Here is a 24,768-nt window from a genome sequence, read left to right on the forward strand (position 1 = left end):
ATGCAAATGGGGTTCCCTCCTCAGGGGTGGATGAAGCGCGTTGCAATGCATCTAGTGTTTGTGAATGTGCAGAAGGAACGCTTGCCTCAGCTTGGTGCTGCTGAGACAGTGGGGAATGTGATGTCCCGACAGGTCTTTGAAGACAATTTTATGAAGACGCTAAAGAGACTTAGAGGAGGGCAGAGGAGAGGGTTCTGAGTAGAAGGAAATGGAGGGAGCGAGGACAGGTGACCACGACAAGTCCCAGTTGGGGACTATCCACTCACATATGTGCAGCCTCCCCACGGCTCGAAAAAGTGTGCCCACTGCCGTTCTTTCTCCGTGGACTAGAATTCCCAGGAGAGCACTGGCGATGTCTACCCGTACATTTTGCATGGATCTGTTATTACAGCCTCACCCAGCACTTGGTTTTGCCCAAGTACTTTAAAACCACAAGTTTGTTAATCACAGCAGTGACCCTGTGAGATGCCAGACCTTGCCCTGTGCAAAGCCTCCACATTACTGGCCTCCCCACCCCCAGGACAGCACTTCCCTCTAAACTCCAGCCCTACTCAGCACTCACTGCCAGCTTAAAAATAACCTGAACTCCCAAAGGCATATCCAAGGCTTCACTATGAATAAAAGATGCTTTTGGCTATTTCAAAGTCCACAGCTGTAGCAGGTTTGAGAACACACTGTTTTATATGTGGCTACAGATGGACAATGATTTGTCTAACAATAGAGAAGTTTCCGGAGACTGGAGCCGATTGAATGGCCGTTCTACTGCATCCTTTATCTGCTAGGAACAATTTATTGGATGTAAAATTGGCAGTCTGATATGGAAATGCTCTAGGGCAGAATCACTGTGCAGGACTCTTATTGTTTGTCAAAATAGAGTGTGCAGTAGCTTCAAGATGATCTGTCGTAGCATGCAAGGGAAAATGCAGCACAGTGGTTCTCAACTTGTGGGTCCTGACTCCTTTGGGGTTGAATGACCCTTTCACAGGTGTCACCTAAAGTTATCAGAAACAGTTATTTACATTATAATCCATAACAATAGCAAAATTACAGTTACAAAGTAACAGCAAAAATAATTTGATGGTTGGAGGTCGCCACAACATGAGGCGGGCACCATTAGGAAGGTTAAGGACCACTGCTTTATCATGTATTTAATAGAAATAGGGTATGAGAATATTATTTCTCAAGGAAGAATATAGATTTATATGCTTTAGTTTTTAACTTATGAGGAATGCTAAACCATGCATCTGGAGACCAAGAATTGATCAAAGTAAATCACACAGAAACTAAACATGATACCAATGGCCTCCAGGGACCACCAATGTTTAAACAGTAAGAATGCAAATAAACAATGTAACAATGTGGTTGATACACTCATTGAGGGGAGGGGCACTCCAGCCCAAATATGGGCTTTGTTTCTTTCTGCTGGGTAACCTCAGGTGGGCACTTTATTTCTTTTTGATTATTTTAGATGTATGTATGTATGTATGTATTGATTGGTTGTGTTTGTCATGGTCTATGTGCACATCTATGCCGACGTGCATTTGTGGACCGAGGCCTAAGGAGGACATTGGGTGTTCTTTTCTCTCATCCTCTGTCTTATCTCCTTCTTCTCTCACTGACTCTGGAGCCAGGCTGGCAGCCAGCAATCTTGTCATCCTCCTGCTAGCACTCTTGACAGCCACGGAGTGAGGGTCACAGGAACACTCATGGTCATGACCAGCTTTTTTTAGTTCTGTTCTGGGGATCCAAACTCAGGTCCTCAAATACATAGTCAGAGTTTGTAATGCCTTGAGCCATCTCCCCAGCCCCAAGTTCTTTACTTCCTGGATCTCAGTTGCCTGATCATGGGCAAATATCAGTATTTCTCCATATGTCAACTAAAGTCGCCAATAGTTCCTGGTGTCCACCAGGAGTACTCCATGAAAGTTACTTTAGACATTATAAAGAAAAATACCCAAAGGGATGAGAATGGAAACTTAATTAGAAGAAGCCTGTGGATCCTGAGGTAATGGTGAGAGATGAAGAAGCAGAAAGCAATTATATTCTCATTCTATAGAAAGAAAGGGATGTGTAGGTCCAGGTAACTACTGCTGTTTTACAATGGCATCTTCACATTGTGACATGAAATCATCTAAGTTTCAAACATTTTCAACTAGTGAATAAAATCAAGACTGCCTGAATCTGGACGTTCTAAGGAAACAGTCACAGGCCTGTGTGTGAGGGCTTCCAGCTTGGAAGGAGGTAGTAGTGGTTTCCGAGTATGTGCCCTGAGCCCTCACGGCAAGCTTAAAGCAAACAGTTGTGATTTATTTCCAGCAGCGGGTGAGGGCAAGTATTTTAAGGCCCCAAATTTTAGGGTGTAAGATTTTTAGAATCTTTGGAAAGTTCCACTTTAATGATCCATATGTTTATTTCTGAAATCAGATTTAATCTCTCATGGATCTTGTCCTATATTGCCAAGTGAGAGTGTGTGGGTAGGAGCACTTTGGAAGCAAATGCCACCATTGTCCCTGGTCACAACTACAAGAAAGTCTTCTTTCTCCCTCATGCTGCATTTAGAGCTACCAGATGCTTCCTCCTTGGTTGCTAATAGAATACTATTATGTTTCTTACTCCAAAAATGGTTCAGTGTACAATGATTTTGTTATTTTACATGAATTGATACATTAAGTAAAAAGCATAGATCTTAAAGGTATGATTCGATATTCAGTTTGTGCCCTTTGTCTACAGCTTTTCCCACTCAGAATGATCTTGACATCCATCCTCATTTCTCCTCTAGGTTTACCCTATGAAACTCATAGTGTCCCAAATGAAGACTCATAGCATCTCTCCGCCTTGCTATAAATCATCATCAAGACGGCTAACCCACAAAACCCACTCATTCCATAAACTTTTGGAAACACAAACAAGTGTGTGCCAGTGTCAGGGGTAGGCTACGATTTATGGTGCTTCCTGGTGAATGGGATTGAGTAATGCGAGAATTTCTAACTGTGACAAACTGGGAGGGACAGAGTTTGGGGTAGTCTCTGCAAATACTGAATCCAAAGGGGACTGGGAATGGGGACGCTTCAAGTGTGGAGGAGTGTGTGGTGTAGGCTGCAGCAGCGAGAAAAAGAGGCCATTTGATGGCCAGAAGTGGAATGAGACAAGGCTGTCAGCAGAGAAGTTGTAAGATACAATACCACAACTGAAACGTGTCTTCCCCCCACAGTCTCATATATGCAGTCATACCAGAAATAGGCAGTGTACAGAGATGGTGACCCCAACACGCAAAGGGACAGCATGAAAGGTCACAGATACCCCAAAGTGAAAATACATCTTCATAATAAAGACTGACATGGAAAAGAACAGCAAATGTTACGGCCTGAGAGACCTCCAAGAAGTAGAGTAGGAAAAAGAGAAGAAGCTTTGAAGGAAACAGCTGACAACGAGCTCATTCGCGATAGACACTGGCTCATGATGTCATCAGAATATCTATGAGCTCATGCAAGATAGAACATTGGCTTATGATGTCATCAGAATATCCATGAGCTCATGTCAGAGAGAACATTGGCTGATGATGTCATCAGAATATCCATGAGATCATGTCAGATAGAACAATGGCTCATGATGTCATCAGATTATCCACAGAATGAGTGGAGTCCTGTGGACAGCAGAGACCCTGGGTGACCTCAGGAGAGAGGTGGAAGATGGAGGCAAAAGCATCCATTTACCCAGATGTCAAGGCTGGAGCCCCAAGGCTCACAAAGCAGAAGCCATCAACTATGACCCCACAAGACTCTGACACACTTGTCCTGGTTTTTGATATTCTCCTGGGCTGGGGAGAAAGCTTTATAAACATTTGTGTACTCTGGGCATTTAAATGACTGCTTTGTGTGAATTGCCTTGGGAAAAAAGGATTAAAACTGATATATAGATATAGATATAGATATAGATATAGATATATCTCCAAACTTACTCATAGCACCATGTACACCAAAAGTTCTGGAGCCTCTTAGCTTATTGCTTTAATTAAATGGTCCTGCTCAGCAGACTTTCCTGGCATTGTAGTTGAAGACGTGTAAAGTTTATTGATTATACTTTCCAGTCATACTACATAACACTATTACTTATCCTGTCCAGAGAAGGAAAGGCTGTCAAAATTTTTGAAGAAGAAGAGGTTGAGTGGTGATTCAGTTTACCCTTGGATATCACAGAGAATATGAAAATTAACTAATTAAGCTAATCTAATTAAACAAAAATTTTTTAGAGAAAGATTTGTTGAGAACAGATTCAGAAATAATGGATTTAAAAATTACTATTCTTTTAATTCACAATTATAAATGTGCATGCATCAGGAAAAATGCATGGAAAAAATCCAAATGTGGCAGAAAGGTAGTTCAGTCAGCACCTATAGAGCACTTCTTTGTCTGAGGCCCTGCAATAGGCATTAAACAGAACTGAGTGTCTGGCTTTTCATTTCCGATTCAAACCATCCCCTTAAAGGCTCCCAACACAAGAGATCTTTCGGGCAAAGCAAAAATAGCATGCACCAGGATGAAGTGGGTGGTGGGTCTCATCAACAGGACAAATGGATTCCTTGTTCTCTCTTTGTCTTTTTCTTTCTCTCTCATGCTGTGTGTGTGTGTGTGTGTGTGTGTGTGTGTGTGTGTGTGTGTGTGTGTAAGTTCTTTTCTCTTCTATGTTTTTTCAGGATGAGGGAATAGCTCGGCACAACTGATCTTTAATTTTTCACTGGTATACAGAGCAGCAGGGAAAAAGCCTCGACCTCATATAGAAACTGAAGCAGGCGGTAACACCAGGATAAAAGCTTTTAAGAATACAAATATAAGCCACAGGTGTTGACACACATTTAGTCCCAGAACTTGGGAGATAGAGGCAGGTGGATCTCTGTGAGTTCAAGGTCAGCCTGGCCTACATGGTTCCAGCTACATAGTTATCTCAACAACAAAAAGAATGAAAACCATCAATGGCTTAGGAAATCACCATGTTAGGGTTTCGAGAAATGGAAACATTCTCAAGGACCATTGAACACAGGAAACAGAGTCAGACCAACAGTGGCTGAGGCCACAGACCCAAGGAAACATGATGTAAGGTCCATGAGTCACTCCTGACACCTGTGTCCATCCACACCCTGCCCTTGATGCCAGACCAGCTCCTCCTACAGTTTATCCCAGCAGAAAACCCTTTCTCACTCCACAACCTGGTTCTGGATTGCTACTTCATCCCACAAAGGTGCCCTTGGCCTCCTTCCACCACATAGCAGCCCTAATCCCCACCATGCGGCCCCATGCCCCCACCATGCAGCTCCATGCCTCTATCGTGCATCCTTACACCCCATCATACGGCCCCACACTTCATAATGCAGCCCCATGCCTCATCATGCTTCATGAGTGCTGTTGGAGCTTCAACTTCCAAGAGGATTCCTTCAGCAATGCACTTCTCTGGCTCCTTTTGCTCAACATAATGCTTGTGTGACTCTAACATATTGTATATAAAACATCGTGTATTTTTATCTTGGAGTGATATTTCATGGAAACAATATGCCACAATCAATGTGGGCATCCATCGTCCTGTTTGAGAACTTTTTTTTTTTATAGCTTGGAGCTACTATGAATAAATATGCTATGAACAATATTATTGCACACTTTCTTAGTGGACACCAGTGCTATAGATCATATACACACATATATGTACATATGCGTATACATTTCCTTTTGATAGTACTGATAGATACTCTTTTAAGTCATTTGTTTGGTGAATACGCCTGCTAGCAATGTAACGTCTCAGCTGCCCCATAGAGTTCCTGGCACCTAACTCATCGCAGTACACAAAGGGCTTTGAGGGAAACCGACAGACTTCTCATGTGCTGCTTGGCCATTTGGACACTTCCTTGTGGATGTGTGTGCCGTGGTTGTGGATGAGCGTGGTTGTGGATGTGCGTGGTTGTGGTTGTGTGTGCCGTGGTTGAGAATGTGTGTTCTGTGGTTGTGGATGTGTGTGCCATGGTTGTGGATGTGCATGGTTGTGGATGTGTGTGCTGTGGTTGTGGTTGTGTGTGCTGTGGTTGTGGTTGGTTGTGTGTGCTGTGGTTGTGGATGTGTGTGCCGTGGTTGTGGTTGTGTGTGCCATGGTTGTGGTTGTGTGTGCTGTGGTTGTGGTTGTGTGTGCTGTGGTTGTGGTTGTGTGTGCTGTGGTTGTGGTTGTGTGTGTACTGTGGTTGTGGTTGCATTGCTGTGGTTGTGGGAGTGTGTGCTGTGGTTGTGGGTGTGTGTGCTGTGGTTGTGAATGTCTACATGGATGAAAGAATGGCTATAATCTCACTGCTGAGCCCCAGCACCTCGCTCAGAGACCGGCCTAAACCGGAGCCTAGTAAGCAGGTGAAGTAAATGCCACAGAGGAGTTCTGATCTCTAAACACCTTTTCCCATGTGCATTCTGACACTGTTACCAGGAAGAAGTGGAAAACAGTGGAGGGAGGGGACAAGAGGGGGGGGGAGAGAGAAGGAGAGAGGCAGGGAGACAGAAGTTCCCTGGATGGATGAATGGATGGATGGATGGATGGATGGGTGGGTGGATGGGTGGATGGATGGGTGGATGGGTGGATGGGTGGATGGATGGGTGGATGGGTGGATGGGTGGATGGGTGGATGGGTGGATAGGTGGATGGGTGGTGGATGGGTGGATGGGTGCATGGATGGATGGGTGGATAGACGGGTGGACGGGTGGATGGGTGGACGGATGGACAGGTGGACGGATGGGTGGATGGGTGGATGGGTGGATGGATGGATGGATGGATGGATAAGTGGATGGGTAGATGGACAGACAGATGGATAGATGGATGGATAGATAGATTCAGAGAGGGAGCAGACAGACTTGAAAAATAAGAACTGAGAAACATTAAGCTTTGATAAAGCATTAACAGAACTGGGACTCTCCATAGCATTCTTCTGCCTCAGCTTCCCCAAAATGTACTCTGGACTCTTCTGTATTTGGATTCACTGCACAGAAACCTGGAAATTTACAGCCTACCAGTTCCAAGCAGACCATAACTGACTCAACAGGTACCAGAGACTCTTAGCTAAAACAAAGCAACAACCCCCCTCCCCCACCCCTCCCACCTACCTCTCCCCCACCCCTTCCACTTACCCCTCCCCCACCCATTCATTTTCTAGCACCGTTCCATGCTTCAGTTTTTCTTCAATGGTGACAAGAAACCTGGGATGCCCGTAATTCAAAATCTGTATGAAGGGCAAATGAGGCTCAAACACACTGACTTGAAGTCTGCATATTGTTTCCTAATTAATAGAGAAAAAGCATCCCTGGTAATCCTCTTAATTCCTTTATATGAATCTAGGTCACATCGGCCAGATAAAAACTTAAAAGTGGCATAAAACCAAATCACATTAATTAGGTGTCTCCTTAATGTCTCTTTAATTCCTCTTTCTCATTCTGCCGCTAAGCAGGAACATTAGCATTCTTGGCAAGTCTGTTTTAAAACTGGCCTTCAGAGCACATGTCCTGTGTAGTTTAGTTCTCATCCTGAGTAACGTACACTAGGATGATGAAACTTTATCTGATGAATGACCAATATAAAAATATTTTTTTCTGTACTCATTTCTAAAACATATCTTGTTAAATGAAACAAATCTTCATTGCATTAAAAACTGTATTTTTCTATTTCAAAATATGTCTCCTGGTTTCCTTGCCCTGATTTCTGTCAATAGTCTAGACCAGTGGTCTGCAAAGCAATGCTTGCTGCTTTATAAATAGTTTTATTGAAACACATCGACATTCGTGTGTGTGCCATCCACAACTGCCTTTTTGCTAGACTCTCAGTTACATAGTGGTACCAGCAACCATGTGCCTCACAAAGGCCAAAATATTTACCATCCTGTCCTTTACAAAGTTCATGACAGGCTACTCATACAAGGGTTCTGATCTTGTGTTTCTTAGCATGTGATCCGTGTAATCCTGGTTATTGGTCTCACCTGTGCAGAACCGAGTTTATTAGAAAGTCCCTGGGAGTTAAAATTGTCTCCCCTGACACCCCTTCTGAATCAGGCTAACTGGGCATAAGACTTATTCCACTGAGTCTCAGTTTCAAGGAAACCCTGATATCCATCCAATAAAGCAGGTCTGATAGTGCACACTCACAATCTCAGTACATATGGAGTGCACACTCACAATCCCAGTGCATGTGGGGTACACACTCACAACCAGTGCATGTGCAATGTACACTCACAATCCCAGTGCATGTGGGGTACACACTTACAATCTCAGTGCATGTGAGGTGCACACTCATAACCCAGTGCACACTCGCAATCCCAGTGCATGTGGGTTGCACACTTACAATCTCAGTGCATGTGAGGAGCACACTCATAACCCAGTACACACTTGCAATCACAGTGCATGTGGGGTGGAGGGAGCAGATCATGAAGTTTCAAGTTATCCTGGTTTGAAAGCAGCCTGCGCCACATGAAACCCTGCCTCAGATAAATAAGATGTATACGTGACTGTGTGTTGATTTTATTTTCTCCCTGATGAGCCATGAGGAATGTTAGGGTCTTACTTTTATACTCAACAACTTATAAGGAAATGCAAAATCCAGAAGCAGCACTCAAAGTCTTTTAAACCACATTTCATACATCAGAAGAGACCATTGTAGGGTCTGGGGAGGTGGCTCAGCGGTTAAGAGCACTGACTGCTCTTCCAGAGGTCCTGAGTTCAAGTCCCAGCAACCACATGGTGGTTCACAACCATCTGTAATGGGATCTGATGCCCTCTTCTGGTGTGTCTGAAGACAGCTTCTGTGTACTCACTTTCAAAAATTCTGAGTAGTTTTTGTACTCATATACAAAAAATAAAATAAGTCTTAAAAAATGAGAGAGACCACTGTAATAATGAAAGAAGAGACAAGCTTAGAAACTGTCAAATTTGAAAATTAGCTTTCCAATTCTATTTGACTTTTTTTCACTCTCTAGTCTTGTTCTGTGCTGTGGGATATGAGAGAAGACACTGGTAATCAGTGAACTCACTGGACCCAGATTCTCCCTCCTGGAGTTCCGAACTAGGCAACGGTGAGCCGTGCAGAGGCGGGGTGGACTCAACCTTCTGAACTGTGTTTATGTAATTGCTCACTGCACACAGCTGATCTTACAACAGTCAAGGACAGCAACAGTCCTCCGGCCAATTTTGTGTGGATTCCAGTTGAATGATGTTTGGGCTTGGTTGGTTTTTTTTCCACTAATTTTTTTTAATTGTGTGTGTGTGTGTGTGTGTGTGTGTGTGTGTGTGTGCATGCTACAGCATGTATGTGCAGGTCAGAGGACCTTGAATAAGTTGGTTCTTTCCTTCTACAAAGTGGGTTCTGGGGTCAAACTCAGATCTTCAGATTTGGTGATAAGTGCCTTTTCCCACTGAGGCATCTTGCTGGCCCCAGGTTCTTGAAATTCTTTTTTGTTTTTAAAGAGTCATTTAGTAAACCCAGAAAAACAGATGGGAAAAGCAGTCCATCCTAGAAGTAGCAGTAGTAACAGCGCCTTAGACCCGGTGAGACACGGACTCTCAGAATCTGGATCTTTTCAGGAAAGGTGTGTATACACTCCCTTACATGGCTCAGATGACCAGTAGTTAGGCATTTTAGTACATTCCCAACTCATTCAACTTTGAAGAATAACGACAAAGCACAAAGGCTCATTAAGAAGCATCCCACCTGCCAGGCGCTCACCTTTAATCCCAGCACAGGAGGCAGAGGCCAACCTGGTCTACAACCTGGTCTCCCATCCTGGGCTAAGCTGCTATTTGATTTGTAAACGTAAGACTATGCATGGCTGTGGTGACATAAAACATAAAGAAAGCCCTTGGGTTTGGAGGTCTGTCAAGAGCAGCTTTAGTCTCTCATACATTGTGTTTTTACAATCAAAGTCTTTCCTTGTACGATTTATATTAAACAAATAATACCTAGAAGTAGAAACAATCCAAACTAGAATCTATGAAAATAAAAAGAGACCCCTAAAAGTAGAAATAACCCAAACCAGGCAGGCTTCCAAAGGATTAGCCAACAATATAATTAATTGAAAGGAATGTCCAGATAGAACTGTAATTTCGAACTGTGTAACCTGTTCATTATCCTGGGTGGGGTGTGAGTTTTATAGATGTTCTCATTTAACTTTCACACTCCTATAAAACAGATCATTGTGTTACCCCTATTTTACAGATATAGAAATTTTGGATTACAGGAATTAAAAGCTCAGGCTGGGTGTGGTACCACATGGTTGTATCCCCAACCCTTGGGAGGTGGAGGGAGGAAGAGAATCTAGAGGCCAAGGTCATCCTCAGTGACACAGGAGGTTCCAGGGCTAACCTGGGCTACATGGGACGGCCTTCAACCCTGTACTGGTTAGGTTTTTTTTGTAGACTTGATCCAGGTCATCTGGGAAGAGGGGACCTCAGCTGAGAAAAGGCCAGCACAGACTGGCCCATGGTGAGCTCTCTTGATTGATGAGTGATTGGTGGAGGGCCCAGCTCCCGAGGGTGTAGGGTGAGGGCAGTGCTACTCCTGGGCAGGTAGTCCAAAATGATATAAGGAGGGTGAGCAAGTCATGTGGAGCAAGCCAGTAAGCAACACTCCTCCGTGGCCCCCATTAGCTCCTGCCTCCAGGCTCCTGCCCTGACTTCCCTGGATGATGACGTCTGTAAGCTGAGATATAATCCTTCCTCCCTAAGCTGATGTTGTCTGTGGCATTTTGTCACAGTGATAGAAATGCTATAGACAGATAGACAACACCCATCCCATTCTCCCAGAGAAGGAAAAATTAGGAACCGAGGCCAGGGAGATGGCTCGGCAGTAAAATGTTTGCCATGTAAGCGTGAAGACCCAAGTTCTAATCCCCAGTATACACATGAAGAAGCAAGGCTGGGTGCTGAGGCAGGCATTGGCAACCTCAGCTCTGGGAGTCGGGTCCCTGGAGCCCACTGGCCAGTCAGCCTAACCAGTCAGCGAGCTCTAGGTTCAGTGAGCACAACGTTCCAAAAAGCGGGGTAAAAAAGCACTCAAGGAAAACACCCAGTGTGACCTATGACCTCCACACTCATGTGCACAGACATGCCCATATCTATATATACAGGCAGCACATATACACAGCAACAAAAAATAAAAATGCCGTTAAAGTTAAGAAGCTCACCCAAGGTTACATGGAAAGAGGTGTCAGAGCCACGATTTGACCCAGCTCTGCCTTTGGAGGCCAAGGACTTAACCAGGGCCCTCTGTCCAACGATTTGTTCTCTCCTGCTTTAACTTTATAGTGTACATTTATATCAGGAAAAAAAATACCTTTGAAGTTCACCAAAGAGCTGTCCCATTACCAAGAGGAGGGTAAGTCTTCAGTCTCTGTGACTCTGTGTGAAGAGGCAGGCGTGGCTCCCGAGGACAAGAGGCTGTTGTGAGGCCAGGGAGGCTCACGGTCAGACCTGGCCCTGGTAAGTTACCAACAGGGTCACTGGGGTACCAGAAAGCCCTGCAGCATCTCTAGCGACCACCCTTCATGTTGTGGATGATGGCGTGTTCTTCAAGCCTCTGCGTCAGTCCTTCTGTCCTCCCCCCCACCCACCATTGGATAACTGCCTCCTGTTGGATGACCGCCAGGCACATCTTTGACACCTAAGTGGGTCTTCTGAGATCATAAAGACAGAGATTCACCTTTCTGAGCATCACCCGGCACACCACCCGCCACCCGCGGAGAGGCACTCGGTGAGTTAAATGCCACAGACAGAATGCTCGTAAACAATCAAGGGAGGACAGATGACACATGGGGAGAAGCCAGTGTTGATGCTACCAACTAGAGACTATCATGGTGAGAGTAACTCAAAAGTTACAAACAATAAACTCACGGGTGAAGTCAAGAACCTTGGAAGGGAGAGAGAGCTGCGCGAATGAATCCAGTGTACCTGCGCGAAGGCAGCATAATCCTTTATATGAAAACAGACACAGACCCCCTTAAGCCACTTTGAAATAGTAAAGAGGTGCTTGCCACTCAGCTACCATGCTGACCCAGTTGTGCGTCCCACAACTCCTGGAAGATTGCTTCAATCAAGTCAGCATGCAGTCCCTGAAAGGCGTGGAAAAAACAGGAAATGCTAGGCTCATACCGTCCATCAGATTTGAGGCAGCTTGGTGCAGCCAGAAGCCAGAGAAGAGAGTGGCTCTCACGGTGGGGGAGGTGAGACTTGGGGAGAAGTTCTCAAAGCCCTGCTGTTGCTGTTTTCTGGGACCTGGGAGCTCTACGCTCCTGGCTGCTATTGGTTCTCACTCCTCCCGCATGTCAATGTCATGCTCTGATTGGCCCACGTTCACGGACGTTGGAAGAGCTCATTTGCCGAAGGAGCTGGGAATGCCTCTTTAAGCACGAGAACCCACAATCTAACCCATCTCCATCCTCTCCCAGGAAACCCAAGAGGCATACAGACATGCTCTCCCCCTTTGTGGGAATGAGTGACATAGCGGGAAGGCTTGTTAGACACAGTCTTCTGATGATTATCCTAGCTTTCATCGCAGCCTTTAAAGTGTGTATGCAAATGACGGAGACCTGGGTGTCAGCAGTCATATTTAAATATAAAATAGAGGGCTGCATATCTCAGATGCCTAAATTACTATTAATCATATGCAAATGCTAGCTCATGCATTTCTTTTATATCTGAGGAGAACAAATGACTGCATCAAACTCTTGCCTCTACCTAGGAGAAGGGACTGGGGAATTTACTCTAGTAGGGAAGGGGATGGATAACCAGGTTTGTTTGAAAACATCCGGAAACCAACTAATGAGACTAGAAATGATGTTTAATTATGGTCAGACTCCAATCCATTCAATGTAACCCTTCATAAAAATACCAACTTCAGCAAAAAATATATTGCTATGGCCAGGCATAGTAATACATGTTGTGTTCCCAGCACTCAGGAGGCAGATGCAGCTGACAGCCAAGAGTTCAAGGCCAACGTGGGCTACACAGCAAATTTAAGGCAAGCCTGGACAGGTTAGAAAGACTCAAAACAATAACAAACCTATTGACAAATAATCCTGAAAAAAGCATTATATATATATATATATATATATATATATATATATATATATATATATATTTTTTTTTTAAATACAGAATAATGAGACCCGTTCTTGTTCCAAACATGAAGTGTGTCTGATTTTCAGTCTTGAAATAATTTGCCAAATTCCAATCTAATTATGACTGAGATTCAAGTTAGCGGAGCGAGTTCTAGAGATACCGTCTTCAGATTCCAGCTGGCAGCAGGCGGGGACTCCAGATACCTTCAAAATACGCCGCGGAATAGAAAGGGAGTCAATTAAAGCAACGGGGAAAAAAAGATTTTCTTTCTGGGTTTAGCCTCTAGAAATAGCACCCACTTACAGCTTATTCTACTGGCTTAGAATCTCTTAATCTCTTCTGTCATGGAAGATTTTTCTGTAATTTACCCTAGTGTTCCTGGAAAACAAGATGAAAATCCATTCTTTGTATTGTACAAGCAATTAAAAAAAAAAAAAGACCTTGAATTTACTTAAAAATAACATATCTGCATCATCATACCTTATATATCATATCATGAATGTATTTAAATAGATGTATAAAGACCCCGAGACACTGTAATCTTATTGTTATGACCTCTTTCAGTTGGGAAAATCATAAAATTGTAGGTTTTTTAAGCCAGAAAACACACATTAATACATCTTAATGATTATGCCATATATAGTATTTTTTATTAACTTTTAGTTTCAGCCTTCAAGGAGGTCCAGAGGGTACCTAAGAATCTTCTGTAAAAATCCCATGATCTTATCCTTCAGTGCCAGGGGAGACAGGGGGGGAAACATTGAGACTGACTCTGGCTTACCGCCCACCTAGGGCTACTGTCAACTTTAACACTTACTATTCCAATGTTTGTCAATGTTTACCTTCCGGTTACTGTCTAAGGCAGATCAATAGTCGATACAGGGTCATATTTCCAGGTTGTTAAGGCCTGAGCTCTGAGAATTACTTTTACTGGAAAAAGTTGCAAGCAGGAGACGCCACATGAATTATTCATCATCTACCATGTGCCAGCCCCGAATGCCGTCATGCCTCCCGACAAGTGCCCTCATGTGAAGCAGACCAGGTGCCCCCGTCCTCCAAGTGCCCCCTGGACAGTGACAAAGCTGAGCCAGGCGGAGCTGACCGGAGGTGCTGCAGCTTAGAGATCCACATCGAAGGGGGAGGCACAAAGCCTTCTGACATCCCTTACTGCCTGCTCTCCCGAAACCAAGGTAACCCAGCCTCACGGAGTAAGGAAGTCTCCCCTAAAACAAGACTGCAGAGAAAATATCCCCGGGACAGCATCCAAACGGAAACAAAACTCTCATAAACACAATCACAAGTGTTTGGCCACTGTCACTGAGTATGCCCTTAAGGACCCAATGGGCTGGTCTGCCCACCTGCTGTGCTCCTGTACAAAACAGCCCTGGCCAGTCTGACATCCCCATTTATTACTATCTACAGATATGCTGACATGTGAGGTAGGCATTTTATGTAAGTATGTGTTTCTGGAATACATAGATTTCTATGTTAACATAAAAAAAAAAAAAGCATACCATGGCTTTACTGACAGAAAGAGGCCTGTATCCCTCCTTCTCACTAAAGACAGTCCCCCGCTAGACACAGATGCCAAGTTACAAAATGACACTCAAACCTTTGCAGTCTTCAGAGATGTGGTGAGGGTCCACTACCGCCGTCATTTCTGGCATTAGCCTGTACCAGCCTCTGGCTTTCCTTCCCTTGGTGCACAGAAGGACTGAGTCCACTCCTCAGAAGCTAGGTTGGGCCTGGCTCTCTTCCCAGGAGTTTGTGGGCTGAGTTAAGTCAGGGAGGGGTGTGTACCGTGGGTGTGCTGCTGGCCCAGGAAGAACGGGGAGTTTCCTGTGTGGCTCTAGCACCTTCCGCGTCTACGGAGCTCTCCTCTCAGCGTTCCCACAGCCCAAAGGACCACTTGTAAGAGCCTCCCAGATCCCTGACACGGCGGCTTCCGAAGAAGGCTGGCCATCACTGAGAAAGGTACAGAGAAAGCTCGCCAAGAATGGTCCTAGGGTTTGGCTCAATTTGCACAATCCAGAATCCAGATTTTGGTCACTGCCATTTCACAATAGCTCTGAGAGAGAAGGATGATACCCTCCCCACCCTCCACCTCACTTTCCTCGCCTTTCCCTAAATGAATTGCCATCTTAACCAGATGGGGTTTTATTACAATTATTTTTAATACTAGGATAAGAAAGACACTATACAACTGTAGGGACATTTTTCATTATCAGCTGCTCATCTTGGCTCTGATAAAGCACTGGGATGGGATAGGCTTTGAACCATTTTCTATCAGGTGCATGCTGGCGAAAGCAATGACTTTCTGTGGAAAGGCATCCCCACCCCCACCCCCTTAGCCAGGAATGCCTGAGACTGACTTTGATAACCCAGTTACTTCTGAACACCTGGGTGTTTTGCATATTGGATAAGTTATGGAGACTCAACATGGGAAAGGACACTTGAGGCAAATGCCCTCAGATCAGATACGTGGATGGCTTAGGAGAGAGAAGGAGATTGGTTGAGAGGGGAGGTACTGAGTTCCTCCAACAGGGAATCAACCACCAGCACCTATTCTGAGATAGTAATTTAATGTAAATTTCAGCATTCACTCACTGGAGAAAAATGATTTAATCGAAACACATTAGTTAATAACATGTTTGATCAACTCAGGATCCTAGTTGTCCCTCTTCCTGCCTATATAGGTTTGTTCTGCGGTGGCTGGGACAACTCACCCCACTCATGAGTCCTCCACTCCCCTTCCCTAGCACAGGGCCACTGCCTGGGACTCAGGACCTCTGATAATGTTCTCCTGGCCTGGCAAGGTACCAGGCGCCAGACGCAGGGCCGTCACTAAATCCCTCACTGATAAAATGTTTGGCATCTGCAGAGCCGTCAGCTGTCAGCTGGTTCCAGGAGGCCACTTGCACTGATGGAAGTCTGATTGTACCTGCTGCCTGGCAGTCTTGTGACAGTGACTCCCTATTTCAGCCCTAATGTTTTATTTTGTTATTGACCGTGTCTTGAGACTTTTACCATCTGAACACCAACCACACAATTCTATTGCAGTTGCAGTCTTTATTCTTGGTGACCTTCAATTAAAACTTAAAGGGAGCTAGTCTCTTAAACTTAAATTGCTAGTCCTAGATAATTTTAAATGGAGAGACAAGAGAGGGTGTGGGCGGGGAGTTATAACTCAAGTCAGCGAAGTGCTTGGCTCACAAGTATGAGGGCTGAGTTCCACCCTCAGAACCCATGTAAAAAGCTGGTGTCGTGCATGCTTGTAACTCCAGTGACGGTAAGATGGGAGGGGAGACAGAAGCATCCCTGGAACTCCTCACAGAGCAAGCCTAGCCAACTCGGTGAGATTACAGGTCAACGAGAGACTCTGCCTCATACAAAACGGTAGAAGGTGCCTGAGGAATGGCACATAAACTTGTCTTTGACTTCTACTTGCTCACATGTACACATACACACATGCACACATACACACAGAGAATGTGGGACGGAGGAAAGGAACGAAGGCTAGTGTGCCTCATCTGCTTTCTGGGGCTAAAATGGTTCTGGCTAAAAGTATGGCTCCCTGCCCCTCATAGGGACAACTGAGAACAGAGAACATTTAGTGCTGAGACTATTACTACCAAGAAAGCAACTCCCCCAGGTTAGCCTCCTCCGCACACCTCTGTTTAACCAGACAATTTTCTTGGCAATTTATTAGAATCAAACAAACTGTTAAAACACACAACCTCTTTGGAGTTAAATGGCTGTGGTACATTACAAACTCAGGGACCTGGGTGTCCCTGACCTGACAGAACCAGGTCACCTTTGAAGTTAGGACAAGGTGCTTCCCAAACCTTGCTCCTGAGAAAGTGGCTGTCACTGGGCAAATAAACACACCAGATTGCTTTCAACGGCGTACCCACCTGTCTTTGAGAAATGCTTGAGTAAATGTCGTTGAACAGGCTTCTCAGCCAGGTTTAATATTAATATACCCATGTGCCATCTAGCTAAGAGATGAATAAGATAAGAAGCATTTCAGAAATTTATTTGACCCGAGTAGCTCTGAGCCTTGTGTAACTATTAACCACAGTTTTGAGCGTGCTATTCTAAAAAACATTGGCAGGGATCTGAGAGAAACTTTACACTGTAGTTTGAAAGGTGAGAAGTCTGTAAATGCCAAAGAATTTAGGGACTTGCCCAAGGCGGCCCAGAAAGTATGAAGACAATTTCTCTGCGGGTGAAGCTGGGTTTTGCCATTTGCTCTGATGGGCCCGAGTGGCTCTAGGTACAGTAAGGTGTGGTCTGTGGCACTGCAATATTACTCTGGGAATCACACAGCACAAACAGCAAACCTGACAACAGATCTCGTTCTCAGCAGACCTGGCTGAGAATGGCTTCGAAATTACAGAGCAGAAGATGAAGCCAGCCAGGATGTAATTTATGATGAGCTGTGAGTGAGATGCAGCAGATTCCAGTAATGAAACACCCACAGGGTCCCTCGCCTCATCTCTCAGACTAAGCACGAGAGACAGAAGCCTGAAGCAAATTGAATTTTATAAGAAGAATGGCTCTGCTATGGAAGACAAAAGCTAAATTTATTAAAAGGTCACATCCAATAAGGAAGAAGAACCTTCTAGACCTCGTCTAGAAGGATGCAAAAAAAAAAAAAAAAAATGAACCTGTGTTCTAATGATGTCCTGCCCTACGTCCTGGTGACCAGCCTCAGCTCAGCTGTGAGGACTAAAGAGATGGGTTTAGAGAGTTAAAAGGACCACACAATTTACCCCACGCCTCAACAGGGAGCTGAAACCAGAAAGTTATAAGGAAAAGAATACATGACTGCCCCATGATGAGATCCCACTTGTTGAGTAAATCAGCATGACTCGATTACAGTGTGTATTTTTATAACATACGTATGTGGGTTTCATTTTCATTTGCCTCATGAGCTACATATGACGACAACAATGGCAAACTACTCCGGTTGAAGCTCCTCCCTGGGGAATGCAAGGGTGACCCTGGCACTGTGCCCAGTGCACTGCGGGGCGCGTTACAGTTGCTTTGTTGCTGACAGGGAGGGGACAGAATAAAAATGCCCCGAAAAACATGCCTGCTGTGGAAATGCTACCACAGCACCCTATCTCTCCACGCCTTTCCCGCAGCTTCAGTCACTACATTTCCAGAACCTTCTCTTTGAAAGTTGTGCTCAGGGTAAATAAGAAGAAAAGGTGTTCTGTGTTATAATAAAATAGAATGTTTTCACTGAGCCAGCAACTCCAGCTCAACTCACCAGGATATGTTGGGGGACCTGAAGTTTAATATTCTGCATTTCCCTGTCTGTTTGACAACTCGCTGAGGAAAGCCTTTACATCCAGGCTCTAATGAGAGACGGTTAGGGTCTCACGCACACTACCAAATGTTTCCACTCTGCTCCTTCTAGTGCTCTTCCACATCCCCCAAAATGACTTTCAAAAAAAAAAAAAGTTAAAAAGAAACTCCCCCCAAAACCACAAACAACAACAAAAGCCTGCTATTAAGCCTTTCAAAAAAGCCCAAACTGAAGTGGCCTTGTGGAGGTTTGCAGGGATCCTAATAACCTTGACCCAACAAGAGTCAAAATTATATTTAGTACTATTTGCAAACCATGGTCACATGATACCCTGCTTTATGCCCTCGAGCACAAAGTTAGGCTGGAGGGAGCCAGAGGGAGGCTTTCTACGGCTAAAGCCAAGGGCTGGATAGATAAGCTCCTGGAGACTGCTCTAGGGCCCGGCTACCCTAAACTCTGCAGGTCTAGGCTCCGCCCAGCATCTGCCTGAGAAATGTCCGCTCTCCTGCGTTATCTTTTGGCCTCCAGACAAGTCTTCATTTGAAGAAAGGGCTGGTAAACACGCAACAAATCACTTCCACCTTGTCCAATCAATCTGTTTTACAAAAAAAGGAAAATGATCGCCAATGAGAATGGAGCCAGGTATCGCTTCTCGGCCTTTTGGCTAAGATCAAGTGGAGAATGGAGCCAGGTTCCACAGTGCTGGACCGAAGCAAGGTTTCCCAAGCCCCAGGCTGCTAGCAACATCCACCAATGTCTGAGCTCTTCCCAAATTACCAGGTGCAAAACCTCTAGCTGGCTCATCCTCTATCCCATCGTGCACTGCAGCAACACCCACCAATGTACAACCTTTTTCCAAATTACCAGGTAAAAGCCTCTGGCAGACATGCCTTCCATCCTACCCATCATGCACTGCAACTCAGGGTGTGCATGACAGAGACGGTTGTTACTATTATTAGCATCGTAAATTTTTTTTTTTAAGTACTAGACAAGTTAGAAATAGAGTTAGCTAGAGCCATGATGACTCTGCACAATGGTCTCAACAGTAAATCATATTCGGTTGATAACAGTTGAATTTACACTTAGGACTGAGGCAGGTGAAAGGCTGTGGGTCCGCCCAAGAATCTGTCTGCTTTCTGTAACTGGTACTTTTATAGACCTCTTTCTTAAAGTTTTGTTATGTAGTCAACCACAGCTGAACGGCCTGTGTGGGGTCCAGCCCCAAGTGCCACTCAGAGAACGTCCCCAATTACTTACTTTCTCCTGGTAGTCTGCCGGGTAGTCTGTCTTTGGGCATTCCTGGGGGGGCTGTTTTGATTGTTGATTGATGTGAGAGGTACAGCCCACTGTGGGTGGTACCATCCCTAGGCAACTGGTTCTGAATTGTATACAGCAGTCCACTGATCATCCCACTGTACTTGGCTATGAGTTCCTTCTCTGGACAAAAGTTACTCTGTGTGTGAAGGCATTGAGTTCCTGCCTTGGTTTCCCTCAGTGAGGCTATGATCTGGAATTGTAAGCTGAAATAAACCCTTTCCTATGAGCAGTTTCTGATACACAGTGATATCCACAGCAACACCAGTCAGCATCCTTTTTTGCTTGGTATGGCTTTTATTTTCTATCAATCTACCAATCTATGTATCTATGTATCTATGTATCTATCTATGTATCTATCTATCTATCTATCTATCTATCTAGGTTTCTCTGCATAGTCTAAGCTCCCTGGAACTTGCTCTGTAGACCAGGCTGGACTCATTTGCCTCCCAGGTGCTGGGGTTAAAGGTATCTGGTGCCATGATTCTTTTAAAACATTAAGTACTAAGAGAGGAGAGGGGCAGAAAAATAGCAAGAACCTGGCCCATTTTAGAAGAAGGAAAAAAGGAAAAAATTCTGGCCTTTAATTTAAATTGATGGAAAATAATCACTGGGTCACAATAGCAGAGTGTAAAATCTGCACCGTAACAGGCCCTCTTGGGATCTTCTGAGCATCTTACAGCCTCTCTAGTAGCATCTAGAAGGCTTGACATTTGTTTAAGTCAAAGGGCTAAGGCCTTGTTCTGTAGTCAGTGCCTGACTGAAAATGGATAGCCCTTCATGCTGTAACAAGAAAGCAGATGTTCCCCTTATGAGACAGAACGATCCTTCAAGAAGAATCTCCAGCAACTGACCCACTTACCAGTGAGAACAGTGATTTAACAATAGCATCACTGCACTCGTGGTCCATGGAGAGCTCTTCTTGAGCCCTTAAAATGCTCAGGGATTAACGAGAGCACTTTCTATATGTTCTTACTAATACTTACATTATTCTTTAAGTTGTCATTACTATTCCTATTTTAAAAGTTTTAAAACATATTTATACATACGCATTTGTGTCTGTGTGTACATGTGTGGGAGCGCCATGAGTGGAAGCCAGAGGCATTTGATTCCTTGGGGAGCTTGAGATATAAACATCACCCTGTAGATGCTGGGACCTGAACTTCAGTCCTCCCCAAGAGCAGTATAGGCTCTTAATCATGGAGCTGTCTCTCCAGCCCCTGTACCCATTTTACAGATGAGACCATAAGGGACTCAGAGGACCTACATCTCTGCCGAGGCCACATTGAATGGGAAAAGAGGTCTTTCCGAAGCTTTCTGCTGCTACAATTTAAGGCCATACACTTGACATCAAGACAGATCTCTGTGAGGTGGGAGCAGTAGAGGCCCCAGTGGGGTAAACAGGGCTGAGACACAGACTGAGAACTAACAGTATAGAGACACTAGCCCAAGGTTTAAGTCAGAGCTAGGTCTCTTAGGATTTAGTGCATGCTTGGTTTTGTTTGTTTGTTTTGTTTTGTTTTTGAAATTAGAGAGTTCTGCTGCTAGACATGCCAGTGACCATGCAAGAACATCAAAGAGATGGAGTGTCCACACAGCAGAGGGAGATGGGGGAACTTTTGCTCCAACAAACTAAAAGGTGTGGGATTGTGCTCTGGGAACTGAAGAGCCTGTTGGCATGTTGGCTTCCTTCTCCACCAAAACGCAGCCTTTTGCAGCCCTTGCTGCGTGGACATTTCTTAGGACAGTGTTTGCTTTTGTTTTTAAGTGGCACTTATAAAACAGTCTGAGTCAGAGACGTGAACAGCTATCTAAAAGTGCAGACTGGAATGAAAAACTCCAGCCTGGCTCAGCTACCTCAGGGCAAATGCTGCCCTGTGTCGTGGTGAGCAGCCCTGATGAGCTGGCACTTAGTATCACGAACAGCTGACCTACCCAGCAGCAAAGTGAAGAGACAGAAGCGGCCATCAGCCAGCCCACTTAGCTCAGGGCAGCAGTCCACGGATGCCAGCAAGCAGAAGGGGGAAGACCCTGCACAGCTGGAACCCGCCAGGAGGCTCCTATGTGTGTGGCGTGTGCAAACGGCTCCCGAGAAGGTATCTGTGTAGGCGTCCAAACCATGATACGACGACCACAGACCAAGAGAAGGCAAACAAGAGAGTGATTCTTTCTATCAAACAGAGAGCCTGTCCATCACTTGTTTTAATAAGCCAGTTGCTTAGAAAGCCTTAATTTTCAATTTCAATAATTATCCCATCTTTAAATCATCAGCTCTTGAATTTAATTCTCAACCCCTTTTCATATCGGGATGAAATTCCATACTTTCCCTTGAGATTTTAAAAGATCATTCTGCAATTGGTATATGCTAAGTATTTTAAGGTAAGAATGCATTTGGGGCTGTACTTCCTTAAATATATTTAAGCATTCAGTTTAGAAATCTCTCTAGATTCAAACCAATATAATTGTAGAGGAAAGCTGTCGCAGAAATGAAGAAAAATGGAAACCTAATCCCCCCAGGGAACCTGCTCACTAACCTTCCTATTAATTTATGAGGATTAAAAAGATAGCAGACACATAACTGGATGTGTTCTGATGGGAAGTCAGAAGTCCAGAGATAGTCCTGGTCATAAAAGCCCAAGAGCAAAACAGATTATGAAAGGAAAAGTCTCAGGCAGCCATCAGACTGGCAGCCACTCTGATGGCGGAGGCATGGAGCACAGCCTTTCATGTTTTCAGAGAAGAAATGCCAAAGACAACACACACACACACACACACACACACACACACACACGTTCTTTGTGTATCTATTCTAGACAGATCGAACCTGTGGTCAGAACAAGGAATTGTCAGGTATGCATTAATTCTAGTAACTTCTCATGCAGCCTTTCTGAAAATTTTACTGAGAATTAATTCAAACAGAAAGGAAATTGGTCCCCAACCAATGATACCAAGGGAATGTGGGGGGGGGGGTGCGGGGGGGAAGTACTGGAGAGATGGTTCAGTGGTGAAGAAGGATTGCTGGTGCTCCAGAGGGAGGACCTGAGCCAGGTGGATTGCTGGTGCTCCAGAGGGAGGACCTGAGCCAGGTGGATTGCTGGTGCTCCAGAGGAAGGACCTGAGCCAGGTGGATTGCTGATGCTCCAGAGGGAGGACTTGAGTCAGGTGGATTGCTGGTGCTCCAGAGGGAGGACCTGAGTCAGGTGGATTGCTGGTGCTCCAGAGGGAGGACCTGAGTCAGGTAGCTCTTCACCGTACCTGCTGCCTCATATCCTCTTCCAGAGGCTGTACGCACTGGGCTCACACCCACCCACATACAGATGATACACATCATTTTTTAAAATAATAAAATATAAACCTGGGAGTTGGAGAACTCCACAGTGGTAAGTGGGCAGCAGATCCAAAAATTGGTGAATCCAAGGCTGAAGACATCAGAGGGCTCCAGGAAACCGTCCAGGCAAGAGGGTTTTAATGATCATTAAGTCATTAACAAAACAATGACTTGAAATTTCATGTAAACTAAAAATCTCTACAAAGAAAGGATTACCTGAATTAAGGTAAAGTAACACACTTCTGAGAAGATCAGAGCTGTGAGGAGTGTACCTTTGACTGTGACTTGAATGCTTGCTTGGGTCCCAAAGCTTTTGGGGATCCAACAGCTCTTTCACAGGGGTCAAATAACCTGCATATCAGATATTTATGCTATGATTTATAACAGTGGCAAGATTACAATTATGAAGTAGCAATGAAAATAATTTTACAGTAGGGGGTCACCACAGCATGAAGAACTCTATTCAGGGGTCACCACAGCACTGGGAAGATGGAGAACTTCTACTTCAGACCCAGAGAGATTTAGTTCGCAGAGCAGTATCTCTTCAGGCTGGGGAGGTGGCTCAGTTAGTGAGAGTTTGCAGCTCAAGTATGAGAACCTGAATTCAGAGCCCAGAACCTACATAAAAGACCTGGTATCCTGGTGTGAGTTCTAGAAATGGGGAGAAGACAGAGGATCCCTGGGGCAAGCTCCAGATCCAGTGAGAGACCCTGTCTTAAAAACAATCCAGGGCAGAACAAGTGAGGAAGACACCCAATATTGACCTATGACCTCTATATGTGCACCTACTCTACACACGGACACATACGTACAGGTACACACACAGTCTGCTCAGTCATAATGCTTGCTTCTGCTATCAAGAATATAAACACAATTTTAATGTTAGCAATGTTTTCTTCTGGTGCATTAGTCTCTTTCTGTTGATAAAACAAAATACCCAAGGCTGGGTCCTTTATTTTAAAGTGTGGTTTATTTCGCTCACAGCTTTGAGGGCTGCAAGTTCAAGCTTGAATGGTCTCAAGGCCATCTGTTCGGCCTCTGGTGAGGACTCTGTGGCAGATGGTAGGACAGGAAGCCAGAGAGTTCTGGGAGCCATGCCTTCCCATTATGTAACCTACCTTCAAAAAGCAGGGCCTCGTTGTGCTGGCCTGGAACTCACTGTGTCGAAGTGGCTGGCCTGGAACTCACAGAGATCCTCCTGCCTGAGTTCTGGAATTCAAGGTGTTCCCCATCATGTCCAGCATAACTCACCCTCAAAGGAGCTAACAAATACCCCATGAGGATTACATCAGTCCCCTCAGTGGTGGTTCCTAAATGACATGCCTTGGAGCTAAATCCCACCATCTGAAGCCTCCTCAACATGGCCACTTGGGGAATGTACGTCTTTGGGGAACACACTCAACAACACCAGTTAGGTTTAATCTCTAAAAACTGACTTATAATAAACAAGGGACATGAAAGTTATACTATTTTAAATATATTAACTTTGATAGTTAAATAGTAGCATCCAGAGGCTGTAGAGATGGCTCAGGCAGTGAAACGCTTGCTGTGCAATCAACAGGGCCAGAGGTCCATCCCCAGCCCTTAGTAAAACTCATGTGCCTGTGCCTGTGCCTGTGCCTGTGCCTGTGCCTGTGCCTGTGCCTGTGCCTGTGCCTGTGCCTGTGCCTGTGCCTGTGCCTGTGCCTGTGC

General features: G+C 44.8%; 1 protein-coding gene across 18 annotated transcripts in view; it reads right to left on the reverse strand.

Annotated features, from left to right (window-relative positions):
- Positions 1 to 24,768, reverse strand: part of Ablim1 (actin binding LIM protein 1) — a 277,019-nt gene that overhangs the window by 188,038 nt on the left and 64,213 nt on the right. For 3 of the 18 annotated variants that reach the window (XM_029543471.1, XM_029543466.1, XM_029543486.1), the window contains exon 1: positions 14,730 to 15,029. The exons of 1 other annotated variant lie outside the window; for it this stretch is intronic. In XM_029543471.1, the coding sequence (XP_029399331.1) occupies positions 14,730 to 14,784 (55 nt within the window). In that variant the 5' untranslated portion in view covers positions 14,785 to 15,029. Of the gene's footprint in view, positions 1 to 14,729; positions 15,130 to 24,768 lie in introns of those variants that run through there. 14 more of the 18 variants (XM_029543457.1, XM_029543453.1, XM_029543478.1 and 11 more) reach the window with 8 other exon arrangements.

The sequence above is a fragment of the Mus pahari genome, chromosome 1 (genome assembly GCF_900095145.1).
Source record: "Mus pahari chromosome 1, PAHARI_EIJ_v1.1, whole genome shotgun sequence".
In the NCBI taxonomy this organism is placed as follows: domain Eukaryota; kingdom Metazoa; phylum Chordata; class Mammalia; order Rodentia; family Muridae; genus Mus; species Mus pahari.